The following is a 24226-nucleotide window of genomic DNA, read 5'->3' on the forward strand; positions in this document are numbered from 1 at the left end:
ATGCTGAATAGCAGCATGTATGTCAGTGTAAAGTTAAAAAAGAGGCTTGAATCAAACCCCAACATTTACATTGTACTGCCAGTTTACAGCTTGACATTGTCTCTAAAATGTATGGAAATTGTATGGAAAAAATCTAAATTCTGCTTCAATTCTGGATTTTGTACGTTCAGGAATATGTGGATGTAGGGCATAATTTGAGTTTTTTATGGGAAGACAGTGCATTTTTCTTTGATTAGAGTAAATGAGGAGTAAGCATAAAGATTCACTGGAGTTATTCCCAGCATAGAGTGCTGTGTGAAAGAACAGAATTTGGGTGACAAAGTCTAGAAGAAAGTTTTGAAAACCAGCATGGAATTCCTTGCCACAAAACATTTGGCCAATATCTGATGAATATTCAGAAGTACTTTGAACATCTGTTGGCATCATGATTCTATAAAACAGTAATTTCTTTTATGTTTTAGTTAGTGAAAAAAATAGTAGAAGACATGATCAGATACTGACAAAATGTATTATGAAATAATGTGTTGAGATATTTTTCGAGGAGGGAAGCTAAACCTCAGATGACTTTTTCAATGGGCTGTAAACTCAAGTATAAAAAAAATAGCTGCATTTCAGTTGTATATAAGATGAGGTAAAACTAATAGCACCAATGACCATAGTTAAAGCTGTTGTCACTGAAGTTAATAAAAAGATTCTTATGCCACAAATATAAGGACCTGCCTATATGATAGTTCTGGTATAACTGATAGACTTCTAATTTAGGATAGCTACTTCACTAAATATGTGTTTTTTAGGAAGAGCTTCTTTTGGAAATTTGGTTTTTTGCATAAGAAATAGAGAACCTTCACAGATGATCTATTCTAGAAGGCAAAGTGCAACAATGAGTGCATTAAGCTGTAAGAGCTTTTGAAGTATTGTTCCATATACCAGATTTTGTGACCTGAATCACAGCTTTCTAAAGTGCTTTAAATTATTAGTCCTGTGCAGTAAACTAAAAAGGTAGTAAGGAAAGATTTTTTTTTTTGACATTCCTGTCAGCTATGATGCAATCTCTAAAAAGGTACTTTTAGCAGATGCTTGATTGTAAGGAGACTAACAACATACACCTGTCTGTTTTTAAACATATGCTACCCAGATGGAAAGTTGAACACACTATAAAAACACGTTGAGCCAGGAAAAGAGTGTCTTTAGGAAGAGGTCACAGTGGGGTGAAGGAGGGCAGGTATGTAAGTGGAAACAGGGAAGTCTTTTAAGCACCATTAAGCTAATGGAACTATGAAATAACATGCTGGGCCTTAGAATAATGCTTTAAAAGAAATTCTCATTGTAAGTGCCTTAGGATAGGCTTTTTCCCCCCTTTCTGCTTTAGGTAATTCTAGAATTTCATACTGCTTGCAGAAAGCTCTATGTAAGTAAAGATGCCAACACAATATATTCCTTTTGGCAGTAATGTAAAACATTTTGATATCAGTCTGTCCTACACCAAGTGAACTCTTGATCATCCTCCCAAAATTATATTTCTTAGATTCTGTTCCTTTTCCTTCCCTTCTGGAGAGTCATTCTTGTTCTCAGTTCTTTTTTTCATCCCTTTCTCTATTCTTGTAGCAGCCTCTGAGTGCTTTCTTGCACTCTGTGTGTTTAAAGACACTTAAATTCTGCAGAGCACTCACAATTCCAAAGAAAATGACCTTGTACCTCATCCTTGCGAAGCCTCACGCGGCAGGTGCTGCAGAGCGTTGGGGAGCGCCGCGCTCGGCCCCGCTCGCTGTGTGTGGTTCCCTCCTCTGTCAGCTGGAGCCTGTGCCAAGAATGTCTGCAACTGGAATGCCATAGAGTTCACCAACTAGTGGTTGTTAAATGTGGAAAGATGCTCAGATGGCATTGTAGAAATGTAATGTGTAAGAAAGTGATGTTGCTACAGAAGTATTTCTGGACTTATTCCTAGTCAGACTTTCTTTTATTTATATTTGTCCCATCGTTTACCAAGTATGTTTTCCTCTCAGTTACTTACAGTGCTCCAGTGTGCCTGTTGAACAATAAAGGACAATAAAGCCCACAGATGCTATATCCTGGCAGTTAAGAGCCAGCTGCATGATGTCCACATATTTAATCCATCTAGTCAGAGATCATGAAGAAAATATCCAACTGTGGAAGCAGTATTGGGATTACTTTTGTACATTAAAGAGATGGGATTCTTTTTCTCCTTTTCTGTTCTGTGTCCATTACAATGTGAGCTGCTGCAGCTAGACTTTTCAAAAACCATTTCTGTTTGCCCATAACATTTTTCCCAGTGCTGTTAGAATAGAAGCTTTGCTGGAATCAGGACAGACCTTTGCAGCAAAGCTGTGCCCAATGGCCCAAGAGGGTCGGTTTCCATTTGGAACATTTGACCTGTAAAACCCCAGCCTAGTTGGCTCACCTGAAATACAGCATCTCCCTTGAAGTACAGAAATGGGAACAGATGTGACAATGCATGTGGTATATTTCTGCAGGGGATTATTTATTCAAAAAGGAAGTAGGAGAATTTTCGTTGCCTTATAGAACATTATTGTTTATAAATTCCTAGTTCTGTTTAATTTCTGGTAGTAAAGTCTAGGGGATGCTGACTATTAGGATTAAAGCACAAGGAAAAACATTTCCATTCATTTAGCACCTTGGAGCAGATCTAAAAACATGACACAAAGGTGCACCACCATACAAAATATTTAAGTATTTAAGTAAAATGAAGCAATAATTGTTATTCTAACTTACCAGTAAGTAAGCTAAAATAAAGTTACATAAAGGCTGTGGAGTTCTAGGTACTCAAGGCCTTTGAAAAAGAGACCAGAAGTGACTTAATCACTCTTTTACAAGAAAATTTCTCTCCCTGATTTCTGCATTAGCCACTAAACAGTACTGCTTCTTTCCCTACCATTGAACAGAGAAAATTATGTTTAAATGGCGACAGAGTTATATGATTAGGATTTTGATTGGATTTTGTTTGTTCTGCTCTGCTGAGCCTCACATAAATCTCAGCAAGTCACTAGATGGCACCAAAAGTAGTTAATTTTTAGATACTGTAATAAAGCAAAACTGGAGTAGCCTCTGCAAAGGCACTGTTGGAGAAGAGTGAGAATCTACGCCAGATAGTTGGGCAGTGGATCTTCTGCCTAAATTTCATGCTGTAACTTTGCACAGAACAAAGCAAATACATTTCAGACATGTATGTAAATCCCATGACTTTTTTAACCAGGAAGTTAAGTGGCTTTGCTGAATCAAGACACAAATGATTTCAAACGAATCTCGCTCAAAACCAGCGCTTATTGAAAAGAGTAACAAAACACACTGGGTGAAATCTTGGCCCCGTTGATGAGAGGTTGGAACCTTGAAAAAGGATTTCACTCTCTGATCTTGCTGCACTGGTTTAAAGTCTTTGCAAACATACAGCCTGATCTGGCATACTTGGAAATTTTAATCTCAATTTAAATGGTGCAGAACTGGAGATGAGCCATGTGCTTATGAACACAGTGAAGCGACAGTGGTGTGTCCCTGCCAATCTGTGTCTCGCTTTGCAGCAATCTGTTGAAATTAAAGCTGATGTGTCAGTAGGATCCCAGAGCGACCACTTAATATTCTTCCATAATTCATAACATCAAAAATATTTCCCCTTGTGAGGAAAGCTGCTTTGCTCAACCATTTTCATTAGGCACGTGAGAGCATCAACACATACAACAACTTTCCAGGGAAAAGCCTGTTTGGCATATTGCCTTTCAGGATTCTGGTGTTGAAGTAACTACTGTCAATTGCCAAAACATCACAAAGATCCACAGAGCACGATATCATTGCCAGCAATGAGGAAAGCAGATGCATCTATAACTAATTAACCTCACAGCAACCATGTAGGAATGGAACAGATTCTGACCAACACATCGTAATGTTCCTGTAAAGGCTCAAAAGTCCCTTTAAATTGGATATTAAAAGAAGGTACTTAAAATGTACCTTAAACTCTAGAGATTGAGAAAGGTTACAGTTATTCTCCAAACAAATCTTATGATCACTTTCATATTTTTAAGGCTATTATGAGCAAGGGTTTTAATGACAACCTCAGCGTTCATCAGAAAATTCCAGGAGCATATTGGAAAGGTCAAACTGAGATTTAAATGTTAGAGTGAATGCTAATGGTACAGAAATAGACTTTTTAAGGACTGTTAGTGTTACAATATCACAGCATTTTTACAAGCAGTTGTCCAGATGGGATTGTAAAAGGTAAGTAAGTGCTTGAAGTAACAAAGCTCATGGAAAAGGATAAATCATTTATTTGATTCCACACAAATAATGCCAGTAGGATTTTTACAGACAGTATCTGATTTGAGGGAAGAATAGCTGTCATTCACAGACCTTTTATAAATAAATATGATTGCCTGCTGCATACTGATAGAAAGTTTCTGATGGTTCCCAATTAAGAAGTGAGAAGAGAAAATGGGCCCTAAAGGTATTTACAGATAATTAATTGTTCGAAACAGGGAAGTACAATATTTTCTGTTTGTTTGTTTGTTTGTTTAATTTCAGCTTCTCTCAAAGTCAAAAGGCTTGGACTGGAAAAAAATGTTGAGGCTCCATGATGTGCAAACCAAGCTAGGAGTTAGCCTAGAGGAAATGCTGACCATTGTCGAGGAGGTATTACATCCTGAGCCTTACAGCACAGAGGAAATTTGTAAATGCCTGGGAATTAGCCTGGAGGAGCTCCACTCTCAGATCCTTAGTCAAAACATTCAAGATGGTAAGCATATATGAAATGGTGGGCTTTACTGTACAATGTTTGTATTATATAAAAAGGTTATGCATTAATAAGTAGTGCAGGTGGAAGTCTTGCCAGAATACTCACCCAGAATCTTGGTTAGCAACTGAAAGAATTGATATCATCATCAACTGATATTTTCATTCTAATTTGTGACTGAAAAAATAGAGCAAAACTTTGATTTTGATTGAACTGTTTCTAAAATTATGGAAATAGCAGATCCCTTAGTATTTTAGATTAGCCTATGCTGTTTGAGTCATTTCTAAATAACCCAGGTTGTTTTCAAGGGAAAAGTCTAAACTAGGCTTCCTTTTTAGGCAGTAAGTACAACAAAACTGAACATTTTGGATAGTTACAGAGTCGTTAAAATGAAGCCTGTTTGCTCTCATTTAACTGGTGTTAAAGACCAGCATAGATGGGCTTGTGTTTCTGTTTTTGGACTGATAAATACCTGGTCACTTCCTAAAAATGCACTGGGCAGCAAATCATCTGGGTCTCTCCTGAGAAAGATGTTCCTGTCACTATCAATATTTCTTTTTCTTTTAGGACAATGTTGGTGGAGGTGAACAATTTACTCTTTAAAGTATTTCCCTTGTATTATTGTTTATGATTATACCATACAGTCATGAGCATGGAATGGATCCTGGAAAGGTCGCTAATAATAATGACTAATAAAGAATTTGTTAAATAATTCATTTGCATTCATAACAGGTTTCCAATTGAGATCAGAATCTTTCTTTAAGAACTACACAGAATCCTTCTTCCTTGTTTCCATTCTGTAGCCTTAATAGCTCTCTTTTTTTGTAGCTGACTTATATCCTTGCCAGTCCTTGCCAAGACTGCTTTCAGGAATGTATACATTTGATGTATATAAATCCATAATACAGATATCTACACTGACACATATTTAAATAATCCATCTATCTAGAGTGACTGTAAGTTTTATATGTTGACCAAGGACCAGGTCCTGAATCTATAACCTGGTTTGCACCCCAATGGTATCAGGCAGTATGAAACTTTTACTGTCTAATTACACTGCCAGAGGGTACCAGGATGGACTAGGATATCTTAATCCAGCTCTTTATCTCCATAGAAAGAGTTTTGATAACTCTGTGCTGTCTGTACACGAGGAATATACTGAACCAGGTACCTGCACTCTGCAGCATTGTCATGGGAAACTCCAAGGTTGTAAATCTCTTACGCTGTCCCCGTACTCTCCCCTTCACGAAGCAATAAAAGACTATTAACTTACAGATGTTTATACTCCTTATACCTGCTTTGTAAAACAAAATTCTACAGTTCTGTAGAATCGAGTTGTTTATACAGGTTATCTTGATTTTTTTCAAAAAACAAAGTCTGGATAAAAAATTGAGACATAAAAGCTATAGAAGAAACTCAAAGGAAATTTTATACTGTAGCTCTGAATACCGTTTGCAGATGTTTGCTGAACAGAATCTCTTAAACTTGCATGACCACGATTTCATTTGATAAGACCAATTAAAAAGGGTTACGCTGAAAGCGTCTTTGCATGTACAATATAAAATTAAATAACAGATTTCTGTAAAACATATGCAAAGAAGAAACAAGACAGACACAGAAAGAAAGAATCTAAATCCAGAGTTTGTTTTTTTTACGCAGTACACGGATTACGTGTTACACTGGTTTTGGAGAAGCACAGGCTGTTTGATTAAAATACTTTTCTTATTTCCCCTCCTCTTTTCCACTCTTATTTTAATGACAATGCCTGGCTTCTTCATGTGAGAGAAAACATACCATCCAATCAGTAACCTCTGCAGAGAATTTCAGCATTGTTGAACTTCTTTGTTCAGCAGAACAAACCATAACATTTAGGATATCTTTCTTTCTTTGTATACATTCTATCAACTTTTTTTATAAAATATTATAATGCTAAAGGTAAATTATTTACATGCAAATTCCCATTTATATAATTTATTGCATTCTGAGTTTTTTCTGTGGCTGAATAGATATTGTCAGTAGTTTTAATTTTTTCTATTATTCAAAGCCCAGTTACATTATCTGGGCTTTGAATAATATCTAGTTATCATTACAAATACTGTTTTTTACTGGCATTGTATCTCATGTTTAAGTAGTATTTTAGCCTTAAGTCCAGCTTTCCCTCTGCTACTTCTTCAGTGACAGTAACAAAGTTTTATCAGGATATAATGATGACCAGAGAAAAACTCTGTATCTCAAAGGAAAATGGTATGGACAGGCTTTGGGCAAGTCCCAGGCCAGGTCTGGAAGCACACAGCAACTTTGCATCCCTTTTATAGGCAAGTACTCTAAGATTTCTGCAGTTCCCCACCGTACAGCCCACTTGTTCCCCACGTTTGGAGAAGCACAGAGGGTTTATAAAGCCTCTCTAAACTTCTTACAGTTGTTCCTTGGCCAACTCAAAATCCCGAGTTTAAAGCTCCCTTGCAAATGTTTACACATGGATTGCACTTGTGGCTTCTGAACATCTCTAGAAAAATAATATTTATTACTTTTTAAGGTGCACTGTGCCATAACTTTGGCTTGGACTTGAGTGCTTCACAGAACTTGTAGTGTGTGGTGATTGTGGGACATTAAGTATTTATAAGCTTCACCACAAAAGGATATTTTCCTGTAAAACAGTGTATTCCTTTAACCATGAAATGTTTTTTTCTTCTTAAATGAGGTATTTTCAAACTCATTTTTCCTTTTTATGTATAAAATTGCAGTCTAATTTTGACATTTAAACCCGGGAATGAAATCGCCATTGGAGGAGCAGGCATCCATTTGCTATGTGGATTTGGCTGTTTAACTCCAGTTTGTCCCCTGGAAAGAGAATTCTAAGTCTGTGCTGCAGCTCAATGAGTGGTGCTTGAATAGCCTTTCATGGGTATTGATGGTGCAGAACAGTTTCCATGTTGCCTGCACAGACAGGTGTAGGTGAAGGGGGTCCCGGGTGCTCTGAGGCGGCTCTGTCTGTGCACCAGGAGATGTCCTACATGAACAGAAGTTACCTCCAAACTGGTAGACCTAAGAGCACTTCCCAGCTTAAGGGTCCAGGTGCCTACTTCAGCCTTGGCCTGATCCATATCATGGAAAGATTTGGGAACATACCATTCCCTTCCACAAAAACAGAGAGGTGGCTGCTCCAGGCCAATCCCATACCTGGAGGATTCAGGTCTTTGGGGTGTGCCAAAGGTGAGGTACAGGCACTGAATAGTCAACAAGGTTAGTTGCAAAAGCCTTGTTAAAGCTTTTCATCCAGCTCTGGATGAAAAATCACTTCAAACCAGTGATTATCATAATCTTGAAACAGGTGTCTGCTAAATGGGTCACTGAATCCAGTGCTGACTCGTCCCCTGGTTTATTTTCAGAAAACCAGATTGCAAACAGTTACTTGAGCAGTCCCAGCAGAATAACTGTTCCCCACTTCAAGTAGGGGGTTCACAATCTGGCTCAAATTAAAGCCATCTGGCAGCATTTTCTTATATACATTCTGAGCCAGAAACCTTCACCCTCATCATGTTCAATCAGCAGGATGTCTAACAGAGAAGGGTCCTATTCCATGGGAGGAGTGGTGGGAGAAACTGTCCCCTACATGATTTTGCATCGGTGAGTTTTTCCGGTTGTAAATCTCTAACAGTCCCATCAGCCATGTGCAGCTCATTAATCTACAGTGAAACGTATCTTAGGAAGCTGCCAAAGCAACTAGAAAAAAAATATATAGCCTGAAGAGGTTGGTCTTTAGCTAAAGGTCAGACAGAATTGTACAGGAAGCCTCTAAAGAAAGGAATCTGCTGAAGTTGAAGTTGTAACAAATAATATGAATTGCTGAGAAGCCACAAGGTTTACTTATAAAGAAAAAAAAAATCCCTGTAGATGGAGTGGACAGGTTTGCACAGTTTTTGTAAAGCTAAAATTAAAAATATGACCATACAGTTGAAAATCCACAGTAAACATTTCCGTTATATTTAGTTAACCCACAATTATTTGGGACTAATAGCCCAGATTTTTGTTTATTTAGATATTTTATAGGGATTTTGGATAAACTTTCATTAACGTTATTCTGCTGGGTCTTAGGAACTTGGAAGGTTCTTGCTGCAGTGTGAGCTATTGGTGCCCTGAAAAATGGCACTTTTCTTTTAAGGGCATTTGGTGGTTTGTAAGGAAATTGAATATATTTGGGTGACATGACAGAAATCCCCTGCAAAGGAGCAAACCTGAGGTTCAGAGAACTTGTAAATAAGTTGAAGTGGGAGAAACCAGGCCTTTTATTAGAGTTTGCTGGATTAGGAAAGTATATTTACATTTTCAGTTTTATTACATAATTTCCAGACATTGTAATTGATTTAAGAATCCACATGCTTTTAAGAATTTGCTTTTTTGCTCTCCTTTGAGCACCACAGAGGGTGAGACCATATAACCCAGTCCTGTGCAACACTGCAGGGGTTTCTTTGAGGGCGTCAGCTTTTCCTCTTTCAGAGCACTCCAGCCCTAGCTCAGATATAAACTAAGCAGGAGTGGGCCCTCTGGTTTTGTTTCTTTTAACAGTGGCAGAGTATGGCTTAAGAAATCAGTCCTTTGTAATTGTCAAAAAATGTGACCCCATGAAGCACACAGATTGATGAGTTTCTTCTAAAGTCACAGCCTCCATAGTTCTCTGACATGTCCTATTAATTCAGGCTTTATGAGGAGCTAATACACTGGCTGCGATATGGCAAGGAGATTCCAATATAGATGCAATTTTTGGAAACACCGTGTGTGCTCTGCTATCTTCCATTAGATAGAGATGGCTGGGTGGACTACCCATCCAAACAGAAGAGACAGAAGAGAATTTCTGTATTATCAGAGGCATTTGGTGTTGAAAGCTCAAAATACATGAATCATTTCATTACTTTAGAATAAGACATAAAGAGTACAGAGGTGTTTGCTGCCCTGAAGATAATTTTGTCTGAAAAGTACACTGTCAGAGAGGAAAAGCAAGCTATAAAAATTTTTTTTAAACACAAACATGATTATTTTGAAATAAAATGCTGCCTATAACTGACCAACAGGCAACGTAAGGATCCCAGCCTTTAACCGCTACTGACTGGGTAAATGTCCACAAAGGAGTCTGTGAAGAACAGCCAGCCCCTCTTTCTCAGCCTGGAGCTGTCTGGAAGGGCAGTGTTCCCATGGAGAGGGAGCAGTGTCAAGGTAGCACATTCCCCCTGCCCTGGGAGGCTCTCCTGGGAGCCGGCGCTGTCGAGGACACGGCTCAGGCCTGGCCGGCCGCCAGGAGCCCAAGCGCCCATCCCGGTTGCCAATTCCTAACGTGACGAGCACAGCACAACCCCAGAGATTTTGAAGGTAATCTGGCCAGTAGAGCATTGCTCTACCAAAGGGTGGTCTCCGAATCAATCACAGCCTTTGGCAAGTCTGTTGCCTGACAATTGAAACCAGACATGTTTTCAGTTCATTCTTTGGGTTACTACTGTTCAATGGTGATTTACAAGAGAGTGTGAGCTATGGCAATCTCTCACGCAACTTTAGATATTCCCTAAACGAATGCACATTTAGAAAGCTCCTTGCTCTAAAACAATGGCTTATAAGAAAAGAATATTTAAAGAGAAACCATCCTTAAAAATAGGCCAAGCTGCCTTTCTTCAACATTCAAAAATACCGAGGCACCACTCTGCAAAACACAGTGCAACTAACTCCAGCAGCAATAAAATCGGAAACCAAAATATGCTCTTCCTGTGTGATACTCTCAAGTCCATGTTTCTGGGGGGCACTAAATTTTCTCATTTCTGTCCTAGTTTGAAATGCATTCAGAAGTCTTGTTCAAAACACAAGCAGCACAGGGTTTCTCAGTAGCAGGCTGTATTGAATTACAAAATAAATAGGAGCAGAAGCAATATCAGCAGTAGCAGAAGACTGCTATGTTCAATGTTTCTCTCTCATTTTAGACTACTTGTGTCTTTCTCAGCACTGTATTTTTAGCATTTATAGTTGTGAAATCCTCTGGAGAAATAAAAAAGGGATTATAGAGGTGCTGATGAAGTTTTAGTCTGTAAGGGTTGCAGCCTGGAGTGTACATATGAGAAACTTCATACTGGACATAATTTTATTTCCAGTCTTTTAAAGAAGATTTCTACACATCCTTGCAAACGTAGATTGCTGAAAGTGTCAGAAGTGGTTCCAGAAGTTTGCCGTCTCCACAGAACAGCCAAGTAGGAACTCCATGTGTCTGGGTTAGACAGCAAGTTCTATTTTAAATACAGGGCTTGTCTCTCTTCTCCTTTTACTTCTACTTGAGTGTTTCATCAGCCATTTTTGAAAGTAAGAGAGACCAGGAGCTGAGATGAGGAGAGAAACCTCACTCTAAAGGAGAATTTACATGTAGAAAGAAAACAAGGGATGTTTCTGAGGTGCTCTAACAAGGGTGTGCTATGATGAAACAGTAGGTGCTCCACATAGAGGTTAAAGTCCACTTATTTAATATTTACCACCCAAACAGCTCAAGCAAACCAATTTAATCATAAATTAAATTATGTCATGCATGCTTTTGGTGAACAATACTTCCTTAATAGTAGCCATGGTATTAAAGCAAACAGAACTATATTGGGAGAGGAAAACAATGAACTACAGCATGAGCTTGGGAAAGGCAGATCAATTCTCAGATATTAGTTGCAAACCAAACCCTCCTGTAAATATGAGTGGCTTGCAGAGCCTTTAGCCAAAGCCATCTCCTTCCTTTTTATGCCCCATTATTCAGGCTTGATGAAGGTCTCTAACCTGATGGCCACACAGGTTTGGGCACCCCCCAGCCCTTCCCAGAGGAGTGGCTTTTTCATGGCCCAACAGAAAAATTTTAGCCAAAATCCTTGCACTAGTCTTTGATCTTAGTAGGTCAGTACCAAGCAGTACCTGTCTGGGCTTGACATCTCATCCACACAGGCAACACTCTGGCAAGTAACATACACCAAAAATAAACCCTGAAAACCAAAGTGAAAGCACCTGTGCTCTTCGCTGTACCTTTAATCCAGTATTATTTACAGTCAGGGTAAGCCTGTATCATTGGGAAAATATTTGAAAGGGCTCTGTTACCTGTGCATCACAAAATAGGGAAAGAGCATTTTTGTTACTGTAAAAAAAAAAAAAAGTGTGTTGTGGTTTTTGTGGTGTTTTTCTCTCAAGCAAAGGTCTGTCCACACAGTTCCATAATGCTGCAGATTTGGCCTGGAGCAGCCACACACCAGGCCCTGGGCCAGCAGGTGCTGGCTGACAGCTGCCTGCAGGGCACAGGGGACCCTCCAGGTGTTCTCCTGCCTCCTTTCTGCTGGGATTTGAAAACCTGAAAGCTGTAGATTAATGCCCTAAGGCTGTCGCTGCCAACCCTTGAACTTGTGCCTTGCTTCTGTGAACACTATTTTTATTAGGGCTTTTAAAGAAGATGTGAGCTTTTGAAGAAGACTTTTAGCCTAGAAAGTTCTAACACAAAATATGAATTACTAAAAAAATACAATTCTATGTTTTTGCATGTTCCTTTTGTAGTGGATAGTAACGCAGTTTTCCTTTTGTTTAGTCTCCACCTTTAAGTTATACCAGCGTGCAAAGCACGTGTACAGTGAAGCTGCCAGAGTGCTGGAATTTCAGAAGATATGCAGCAAAGCACCTGCCAATGCACTCCAGCTGCTGGGAGAATTAATGAACCAGAGCCATATCAGCTGCAGGGAGATGTACGAGTGCAGCTGTCCCGAACTGGATCGGCTGGTCGACATCTGCCTGTAAGTTCTGACCACAAGGAAGAGGAATCGTCTGTTGAGAATAGTGTTTGAATTGATGAGAAAATATGACATGGTTGGCTATTGCAATCTTAAAATGAAAGTATTCTTGTCTCTTATTACAAAATTAATCTCCTGCAGGGACATTACATGGTCAATTGTTTCCCTGCTGACATCTGTGTAATACTTTCAGATGAAAGCTTCAGTTTATGGCTTTATTACAGATTTTGCTTTTGGACTGACTCATCGTCACAAGTGTTACGTTAGACTCTTGGCTATTCCTTTTTAAGTTGTAGAAGAAGTCATAACTCATTTTCTTAAAACATTATTTTACTTGTTCTATTTGAACTCTTTTACTTCTGTATTTCTTAGAGTTATAGCATCATAGAATGGTTTGGGTTGGAAGGGATCTTAAAGATTATCTAGTTCCAACCCCCTGCCACAGGCAGGGACACCTTTCACTAGACCCATCCAACCTGGCCTTGAACACTTCCAGGGATGGGACATCCACAACTTCTCTGGGCAACCTGTGCCAGTGTCTCACCACTCTCACAGAAAAGAATTTCTTTCCAATATCTAATCTAAATCTGCCCTCTTTTTGTTTCTTAACTATTTCAGTACTGCCACCAAGGGAGTGGCAGGGCATAAGCAAGCTGTTCTACAATCTTAGGTTGCCTTGAAATCATAATGAAATGTAGTGAAATGCTATTTGCATTTTTTTAAATTAAAAATATATTGTCTAGCGTATCAGATAGGTTGGACAGCATTTCACTATTCAAAAGATGTGTGTTAACTGTTACAAGAGCTGACACTCTGCTTCTCTCTGCACTGTGTCTGAGCTTTCCACATATTATTTACTCTCCATCTTTGCTCTAACATCATTCTTTTAGGTTGGATCCCTTCCTCAGTTTGGCCATGATGAAACAAGCCCTCTCAACTCCAAAGCACGTTCCCTGAGTGTCATTTTGTCCCTTCTCTTCTCCCCCACACAGGTTGCTGTGGCAGCAGGCTGTTGTTTTCATGACTCTGCTACAGGGGAGGATCAGATGTGGTACAACCATGTATCCATACAGAAAGTAAAAACAAGTACTTAAGTACTCACATTCTACACAGTATTTCATCCCTACCACAAGGTCAGCATGAAACAATGTACACATTTCAGTCCCTCCTAATTTTCATTTTTCTGGTACATTTATAATCATGAGACAGACATTTTATGCTGACTTTGATCTAAATTCAGTGCCTACAGAAGGAATTCAGTGGTTGGTGATCATTTTAACAGTGACTTGAGGGTACAGACAGTTGCCCACCTGAGTGCTCCCACCACTACTCCATTCCTGCCTCTGCCCCAGCCACCCTGTCCCTGCTGCTTCCTGCATTCCCATCATATCTCCTGGTGATGTCACCTTCATATTCTGCTCCTCTGTTATTGTTCCTACTTCTCCTTGGAGAAGGATGTGCTTAGTTTGGGAAACTGCCCTAAGCCAGAGCATTACTGCCCTCCCAGAAGGGAAATGCAGGATGACATAAGTGTTTGCAGGCCTCATGTCAAGAAATGTTGTTTCACTGTCTTTTAGAGGCAAATATCTCATCCTTTCTCTACATCTTCCAGTTCTGAGGAAAATAAACTGTTTCAATTTGAAGCTAGAACCCCCTCCCCCCCAAAATTAATACCACCTATAAATGAAGATTACAGAAATGTGTCTTTACCAGCAACTGGCTTTTTCTTTTATTAACTAAGTAATTCATCTGGCTTAGAATGAAAATATGAATTTTAAAACCATGCAATTTACCATATGCTTTTTTACTTCTATACTCATATGGATTTTTTAAGTTGCAATACTCATTTACCAGGTTTATAAATCAATAGAGTACAATACAGATGATTATTTAGGTTAGTTTGATTTCCTTTGCAGACATGATGGAATGGCCTCTGAGGCAGAAAGCTACGAACTTAAAAATTGAACAGAAGACTTCTGGACATTGAGAGATTACTTTGTATATGGGATACACATGCTGTTTTGTGATAAAACACAGAGAAGCCTGATAGCCATTGGACAGACTGATAGTAATTGAGCAGAACAATTCTTGATCCTTCTCGTGGGCTGTGTTCAGTTTATTGTGTCACATAGTGATCACATAACACAATAAGCTGTGACAGTCACTCAGCAGGGCAATTCCACCAGGGTTATCCCAGCTGCTCAAAGGGAACTGCTGATCCATGTGTGAGAAGGGACAACTATCTCCAGAATCAGCTGAAGACAGCAACTGTGCTCAAAAATCTTGGGTAACAAAGTCTTGATCCCATGCAAGGCGTCGGCACTGCCTGTTCTGAGACACCTCTGACAGGGGAAGAGCCTTCAAACTTAACATCTGCATTGTTTTTAGGTGCAGTAACTACCCAGTGCTGAGAACTCATCAGTAGCACCCAGTGACTGCTGAGCCATTTTAAGTGTCCTCACTTGGGTGCCCACCTTGGATCCTTCTGAAGGGGCCTGTTCTCAGAAATGCTGGGAGAAGACTGTCCTGTCCCACGCAGGGGAAAACAGGCCAGGCATAAACTGGCAAGGTGTGTCCTGCACGGGGTTACCTGAGCTGCACTGCAGTGAGCCAGCAGGGCTGGCAGGGACAGCCTGTGTCAGTGCAAAGCTCAGCATGGCCATGGAAACTGTTTCCCATTTCTGCTGAGCTCTGTGCTTTCATGGTGAGACAGCTGCTGCTCCAGCCAGCCTGGGCATGGGGGCACTGGCTTGCAGGAGGTAGCACACCCACAGCCACAGAACCCAAAGGAAAGGAGCAGTTATGATTTTTCTAAATTAAATTAAACTTCCAATTCCAGGGAGCAAAATATAAATAGTAAAGGAAAAAAGTGATGTGTGTGCCCTCATTACATCAGATTTCTAATTTACCAGCAGAAGAACCCACAGCAGTATGATGGGCAGAGCTAAGCACCACAGTGGAGTGTCATTTATGTGAAATGTTGTCTGATTGGTATATTAAAATTATTTAATCTGAGTTTTTTTATTACAGTCTTTGAACAGAAACAAGGAAATTGTTTGTTCATTATTCTTTACAGTTTTGTCCCATCAAGAGTATTTCCTAAAAACTGTATCTTTCTTCTCTAGAAGTTTAATATTAAATCTTTTTCTGATTCAGTAATTAGATTTTTAAAAGTGTATAGCTATTCCAGATGAATGCAGCTTAAGCCAGCACTCAATTTTTTGGAAAAAAGTCTTAACTTTTCTCAAGTTGTACATTAAAGAAGCTAAGGGACATAAAATCACTAGTCACTCTAGGAAAACTTGGCTGATGTGATTATAGAAATGGCCAGGAACTACATAAATTACATTCTTTACTTACGATGATATACAGCTGCCCTGTAGCTTTAAAAAGCTTTTCCAAAAATACATTCCACAGAATTGCCTGAGTCTACTGCTGCTCTCTCCTTACAAGGTTTAAACTGTGAAGAATAATCTGCATATCCAGATGTTTTCTGTTTTGCCTAGATCTTTATGTTTTACTGCACAACCTCTGCCAAGAAAGAAAGGGATCCATACTTGCTGTGGTTTGTAGTGCTGAAAACCGTAACCACTAGTTGGTCAGGTTTTTCTTTTCGTTTTGCAAAGACAGAAGACTTGTACTTTTCTCTACCTACCTCATGCTCTTAATAGCTGTTTTACCTGTTAGCCTTTTAAAGTAGGTAACACAGCAGATTTACCGAACAATTAAGGGACAAAAAATTGGATGTGAGCTCATGAATATGTTAGGTCCTCTTGGAAATCTCTCTGAGTCCTTAGTGTTGCCCATAACTTTCTTTCGTTCTCTTATTCTCCATCTTCTGTTGCTAAAAATCCTGATAATTCTTGTGTTCCCAGCCATGCCCACTGCCTGACAGACAGCTGAATCCTCTTGGATCACTTTTAAAGGATAATGTACAGTTTGTACATTACATCCAAGTGCATTATGGTGGCCAAGACAATTCTGTGTTTTATCAAGACTCTTACCATTACCAAAGATGATTTTCTTAAACCTGCAAAGCCTGCAGTCATGGCACAACTTGAAAATTCAACAAAAAGTTGTAGGCCTTTCACAAGGCCAGAAAGGCTTAAAGATGGTATTCAAATGCAAACTAAGCTACAAAGCAAAATAAGTATAATCCTCTCCATTTATATATTTAAATCTCATCATCTCATCTATGCTTTCTGAAAAACTAGTTCATAATTTTGAGTATTTCAAATTTTCACTTCTTAACAGCACAATTATTTTTAAAATTAACTACTGCAATGTCTTTCCTATAATTTCCATATACCAAACTATGGGACTTCCACTTTTATTCTTCTTCTTTTATTCTTCTCTCCTTTGCTGCAGTACTCATGTTTTTACTCTCACTCACACCCCTATAAGATAATTCTCTTTTTATCCAGTGAGAACTGGAAAAAGATATATAAACTCTTAAGGAAGCAAAGGCCAGAACCTGGGACTGGGAGCTGAGTGCCCCCAGCACGGGGCTCCAGATACTCCATTACCTCTCCCAGTATTCCTTGTCCTGCGCTGCAGCACAGCCCAGGCAGTGCACAGGGGACTTCCACACATGAAGTCCCAGAGCCCTGGGAGAGCTCCCCATCCACAGAATCGTCTGCTCAGACTCCTCTTCCAAAACCCGTGATTTGGATGCCAGTGCACCAGAAGAGAGTGTCTGGCCAGAAATGCCACTGTACCAGAGGGGCCTGGCCGGCACTGAACTGATTAGGACTCGAACAAGATGGTTTCAGACCTGTCCCAAAGACACCTTTCTCGTGTTGGACCTAAATACCCACCAGACACCACATCTCTTGCAGAGCAGAATTAGGTGCTCACTTCTGAATTCCTGTAATATAAGGTACCCAGGTTTCAGATGTTACAGCACTGCCCATCAAGTTCCTCAGCAGAAAACCCCAAGTGTCTGATCATATCACCACATTTGACACTGTTAAGCCGCAGTATTTTGAAACACAGTGACTTCAGCTCTGCAACAGGCATATTTTCTGTCTACATTATGCTTTATTTCAACTAAGTATTTTAAAATGACTCAGTAAAAATGAGGCATGAGCATGACCACAGAGAATTACGAAATCAATAAAAGGTTCAGAACAATTCTGAAGGGATTTCAGTTGCCTACCAAAATAAAAGCCAGACACCATCAGAAATGCAAAGTTCTGACTGAGGTAACAGACCAAATGAGTACAGACAGTTGATTTAGCAGACTCTGAAAAGTGGATTGGGCCTTATGAAGTTGATGGGAATTACCTTATTGATTGCAACTGAGACTGGATTGGATCCTGCTCGTTTTAGGAGGTTGCTCCATGGACTAAAAACTACTAAATTGCATCAGAGAATGAGTGGCTTACAGGAATAACAATAAGTAAAATAGAACACCAACAGGAAATGCAGAATGAACATAAAATCGAGTCAATATGAAGGGTGGCACCACACAGACACACTGAAGAAAGTGTTTCTGTTCAAGAGTTGTGTGTTTAGAATCAAACACATATGTAAGTACTTGCTTGAAATATGACCTAAACCTCTACTAACCCAGCACTACACCAGATTCATTTAACATAAAATACACACATGAAAAATTACAACAGCTCCGAATGAGCTGTCCTTTTCCACCACTGCTCACATGACGCTGCCTCTCCCTCTGACACACTCTGGGGCTGATAAATCTCTCCATGCCTGGCTGTTGGAAACACATCAAAAGTATTTGTTTGCAAATCAGATTAGATCTCCCACGAGAATGAGATTTCAGATGAGTTTTCTAAATCTGACTGGTTCTGTTCTGACTAGGTTAGAAAAGCCCCAAAGACATTTATTACATGGTATTTTCCTACTTTTTCTGAATCTAAGTAAAGATCAGGAGCACAGGTAAGCAAACTAATGAAAATAATTCTACTAAATTCTAATGGGATGGCATCTGAATCTTGCAGTGTAATGGCATGGGATTTGCTGTAGGACATTTCTAGCAGGCCAGTATCTTGAGGCTGGGAATGGTTTATATTTTGGATGTCATTATTTGTCATTGTTCTTTCTATTCACCCTCCTCATTAAGAGCATTTTTTTGTTTTGGGACGAAGTTCTTACTTTACCTCTACTGCTGGCAGTCTCTTAAGTTCATGAGGTTTCCCTAAAGAGAGATTCCTGACTCTGTCCATTCAGCAGAAACAGATGTTTAGGTGAGTTTATTTACACAGAGTGCAGTGACTCTGTATGGCTTTTTGAGTGTTTCTGAATTCTCCTTTTCTTGACTGCCATGCTCAGCAGTCCTGCAGAAGCCTGTGAATCTTCAGCATGTTTTAGATCTGTCCTGGAAGAATAGAGCTATTTGTCTTTGCCACATTAGAAAATGGCTTGCATGCCTACATCCTGTGCAATTAGTTTATGAACCCTCTTTTGTTATTTTTGTCATGTATTCCTGTTTTCACTTCTGATGTCTTATGAATGTTGCTAACACAATTCCTTTCTTCTCCTGCTTTCTTCATCTCAGCTGTGCTGTGATCCTTAAAACAGCTGATGCTGGAGCATTACAAAACAGGGTGACTTTTGGAACTGACAGAAATTACTATATTGCAGTTTAAAGCGTCAGCACTTTTTTTTTGGACCACAATGGTAACTGCAAATTGCTGTAGTGTTGCATACAACCAAGTGAACCTCAGAAAAATCAGATGACATGAATGCTCAAAACACATCTTAGTTTTCTATATGCACTTTATATATGACAAAGCACCCCTTTTTGGTTTATTTTACATGATTTTTCTTGGTTTTTTTTTTTTTTTAGGCAATTCGGGGCCATTGGGTCACGTCTGACTGGAGCTGGATGGGGTGGCTGCACTGTGTCAATGGTGCCTACTGACAAGCTGAGCATGTTCCTAAAAAACGTAAAAAAATCTTATTACCAAATGGATGGCCAAAGGTTAGCAGGGGAGAATAACAGTCTGTTTGCTACCAAACCTGGAAGAGGAGCTTTGGTTTTTGTTGAGGCCTAAAGAACGTAAAAATTTTAAAGAAACTATGTGGAGCATTTGGAACTGGCAGTACTTCCCATGCCACAGTAAATGAATGCCTTTTCTGGTTTGTATTGTAATGAGCAGTTGCTATTATCAAAATGTATTTCTGAAGAACTAATTAAAAGAAAACTCTTTGATTATAAAAGTCTTATTTTTTTCCATACTAAATATATATTTCAGTATAAATGTTGATTTACTAAAATGTATTGACAGAGAAAACTGAAATTGAAATAAAGATGATACTGTGTTACAGTGGCTCTCTCTTCCCTGTACTCCATTAAACAGAGGCTGTGGAGCAATGAGCTGTCTCAGTACAGGGAGGGACCTTGCAGGGTTAGCAGGGCTGTTCAGTGCTTTTCCTCTTCAAGTGCTGGACATTGTTTTGTTTAGAGTGTTTTGTAAAAAAGGAAGATTAAACTGAAGCATTCAAAAAATTGGAAGGACCTTGCTAAGCATTAGAAGTTTTATAGTCTCCACAAATAAGATAATCACTGTTGTCATTAATGCTAATATTGGAGGAGCACCTGCAGGCCAAGTCAAACATTAGGAATACATTATGTTAAGCAGGAAAACTTCTTCTAGTGATAGAATGTATATTTGTGCAAGATGACTTGGTATGAAAGTTTCAACAGCAATGAATGTTATCTGTGAGTTGTACAATATGACAACCTGTTCCCCTATGAGAATGAACAAAGAATGAAGCAATGTTGGATTTTGAAGTATCCAAATAACATACTCTAGTGGCTGAATCCCAGCTCTGCTTCTACATGGTAGAACATTTGCATTTTATGCAAAACTGTTAAAAAGGACTAAATATAATCCATTGACCATGTAAACAAGCAATTAAAATTTATAAGGAACAATTAATGAGATAATTCACTTAGCTGTACTAAGCAAAAGGGAATCGGTAGGAGCAAGAGAAAATGTCGCTGACATTGCTGATAAATTCTGACCTCGCTCCCGCTTACACCCCTCACCATCCCCAGGCTGTGACTGCTCTGACAGGACAGGCCACAGTAACTTGCTTCCTCAGGAGGAGAAATTACTGTGATTGCAGAAAGGTCCTGTACATCAGGAGTCCCCAGAGATATTCTAACCCTGCTTCCAAGGGGAAACTTAGGTTCCTGTGCCCTCTCTCTTGCATAAACTTCCACTTCTCTGCTCTCTACAAAGAAAACCAAAGGCAAGGTTTGCTCATGTCACAGCCCTTGCAGCCATAAAAGACACAGCAAGAGCTGGCCCTGTGCACATTTTTGTGATGCTAAGCACAAGTTGATGTCCAGAAGTCTGCATCAAATTAGAGATCCCTCAGAAAAGATTTTCTGTACATTACCCTTGCTAATTCAGGCCAAACCCAAATTCTCAGAGGCTCCTGATTCTGTGAGAGGACTCTGCCAAATCTGAACACAGCAGATGAACAACAGCCAGTGCAAACCACCAGATCTTTTCAGGAACCTCAGAGGGGACATGTCATGATAATACTATCACTAGAGATTTCTGGTTTCTGACAATCAGGAGAAGTGGAACAGAGTGCTTAGGTCAAGTAAATCAAGCCCTCTAAGAGAGGAGAAGGATAGGGTCTGGGCACAATGGGGAGAGATGAAAAGACTGCCTTTGGAGGGAGGACAGTTAAAAGGATGCATTTGAGAAGGGCAAAGCAAGGGATAATGGAGACAGTTCTGAACAACAGGCAGAATCAGAGAATGGGTTAATCTTAAAACATCTGCTATTACCATCTATGAAAACTGAATAACTTGTAACCCATTTGTAATGTACAGCAGATACACTGTATATTGAAATAAACCTATAAACATAGGACTCAAAAAACTAAACAAGTAAGTATCTTCAAGAATATCTAAGATAACCATGGGGATTTAAAAAAAAAAAAGTCTTTGCTTTGTTACCAACTGCCTTATGAAATATAATCCTCAGCTTAATCCAGTGATTCCCGTTTATTATCCTGTCATAAAAATGGAGTAGAACACAGTATATACTAGTCCTTTCATTAAGATATTTGCATTGAACTTCAGTTCAGCTGGATTCATGGAAGCACTAATCAGTGTATGAGCAGAATAAGAATATTTTTTTTCTTCCTGAGTTGAGCATGACACACAAAGTCATGGAATTTTCCCAAAAACACACAGGATGCAGTACATTTCAAAATTTTTCTGTCAATGAATCTGATAAATTATATTCTCATAAACAAAGAAAAGGGAAACAGAAAACTGGCACAGTATAAAAGAATAAAACCAAATGTTCTAAACTTCTGATAAATTTCTTTCTTTTTTTTATTGCTCCAATGTCTTTCCCAATAAAGTTTGGACATAACTTTCATTGAAAGACCTACAGTATTCAAACTATACACATAAGAAGGGCACTCAAATGTTTGTATTTACTGACTATATATAGGAAGTAAAAGTTTCTCTTTAAACAAACAAAAATAATGAATCTCTGGTTTGGGTGGGTTTTGTTTGCTTTTTAAACCTTTGAAGACATGTTTCTACATAATGGTAAAACCAATGATGAGAGCACGAGAATGGTAAGCAGCAAAAATATTAGCAGAATCTCTAAAAATAAAGAAGATTTTGATGAAAATTTCTGAGCGTAAAGCAGCAGTTCATAAGCATATTTCTTAAGCAAGTCTTGCCAGATCTGCATTTTTAGTAGTTTTTTCTGACTTCCTTTCAAAAATCTCTTCTATAGCTAAAATAACACTAATTGGGATATCAAATCATGGACTCGTTCAGGTTAGAAAAGGCCTTGAAGATCACTGAGTCCAAGCGTTAACCCAGCACTGCCAAGTCCACCTGAAACCACGTCCCCAGGTGCCACATCTGCACATCTTTTAAATCCCTCCAGAGATGGTAACTCCACTACTTCCCTGGGCAGCCTGTTCCAGTGCTTGGCAAGCCCTTCCATGAAGGAATTTTTCCTAATATCCAATCAACCTTCCCTCCTGCAGCCGCTGATAAGTGATGGGAAGTGGCTCCGTGAGCACTCCCAGCTCCCCCAGTCCCCTTGGGTGGATCCATCCAGACCCAGAGACTTTGAGTGTGTTTAAGTTACGTAGCAGGTCACTGACGGCTTTCCCTTGGATTCTGGGGGCTTCTTTCTGCTCCCTGTCCCTGTCCTCCAGCTCAGGGGGCTGGGTACCCACAGAACAGCTGGTCTTGCTATTAATGCCTTCTTTGCCTCAGTCTTTAAGTACCTCAGCCGTTTCCTCAGCCTTTGTCACTATGTTTCCCCCTGCATCCAGTAAAGGTTAGCACGAGCCCTGCTTATCCATGGAGTGTAACTTTATCTTATTTAAATGCCTGACTGTAATTCATTCAATCATGAGTTTAATCTTAGTGTGCAGTAAATGGGTTCTAAACCTTTCCAAAAAGGATCTGGAATGGAGACACTGTTAGACATCTGAGTGCAGCATCATTGCCTGGTGCCATATTAATGCTCTGTATTATCCTAATCCCATTGACATGTATGTCTTCATCACTGTATTTGCTGACTGTGTGTCTTGTACACAGGAACATGCTCATCCTCTGACACAGAATGAAAGCAATTTTACCATTCACTCGACAGGAGGGGGTCATGGCAGCATATTTGACATTTGCTGCCTTGGACACAGCACACACACACACATATGGCAACCTAATATATAATAATTACTTACATAACATTTTCGGGAATATTGGTTTCTAGTTAATATGATCTGAATGCCAACTCTTATTTTAGTAACTGCTGTGTACTTAGTCAGTATAATCCTTTTGAAATTCCTCTCCATGTGTCTCTTTAATAACATCTTGATATGTTGGAGCAACTGCTGTGCTACAGTTTCAGTTGAGTGAAAGATTTGTGTTTTCAGCTCACTACGAAGTTTATTTGTGTGCTAAATCCCAGTCAGATCTGGTTAAAGATACACCCACAACAATATTCACAAGAACTGTCCTGTTCTAAAAAAGATACCCTGCAAATCATAGCTGTTACGGGCAGGACCGAAGTAGTGTTCCCTGATTCTCGTCATTGTACCCTTGATCAAGACAAAATGAACTCCATAGAAGAACTTGCACTACAAAGTAATAGTAGCATGAAAACCAGACTGGTAAGGCTTAGTATCATGACACCCATGAATCATACAGCATATTAAATTATAGTTTAAATGCTAATTTTGAGATGGAAAGCTAGGTATTGATAAGAGAGAGTAGTTCACAATGCAGAAAGGACTAAAATGAGGAACTAAATAATACTAACTGATAATTAATACTGATAATATTAACTGATAATTAACTAATAAAACCAACTCATAATTGCTCCCTGTGATCCAGCCTTGTTTGACAGATTTTCCCAGCTCACAGAGGATTGGCAGAGAAAGCACTGCCAAGCAATATCACCGACACATCTGTCCTCCCTCAGCTCTGCAGTTCAGCAGCTCTTTCATCTAATGCTCTTCTAAGATTTAATATGTCATAAAACAGAGACAAAAGATTAATTCTGTTATTGATCTTATCTCTTCTACTCTGCCCTCTGCTTTAGGACTTGTGGAACAAGTAGTTGAGATTCTGCAGGACACAACAGAGCACAATGTTTTTGCAGGAGACAGGTGACACCGTGCTGGGGTGGATGGTGCCCAACAACCACCTCTGCAGTCT

The 24226-nt window shown here is 39.3% G+C and overlaps 1 protein-coding gene across 5 annotated transcripts in view; it reads left to right on the top strand.

Moving 5' to 3' along the window:
- The window catches only part of GALK2 (galactokinase 2), a 47861-nt gene extending 28026 nt beyond the window's left edge, over positions 1-19835 (top strand). For all 5 annotated transcript variants that reach the window (XM_064668831.1, XM_064668832.1, XM_064668833.1 and 2 more), the window contains 3 exons: positions 4549-4759; positions 12339-12540; positions 19352-19835. In XM_064668831.1, coding sequence (XP_064524901.1) covers positions 4549-4759; positions 12339-12540; positions 19352-19559 — 621 coding nt within the window. In that variant the 3' untranslated portion in view covers positions 19560-19835. The remainder of the gene's footprint in view (positions 1-4548; positions 4760-12338; positions 12541-19351) is intronic.
- Positions 19836-24226: the final 4391 nt, after the last annotated feature.

Source organism: Pseudopipra pipra, chromosome 12 (assembly GCF_036250125.1).
Source record: "Pseudopipra pipra isolate bDixPip1 chromosome 12, bDixPip1.hap1, whole genome shotgun sequence".
NCBI classification, from domain to species: domain Eukaryota; kingdom Metazoa; phylum Chordata; class Aves; order Passeriformes; family Pipridae; genus Pseudopipra; species Pseudopipra pipra.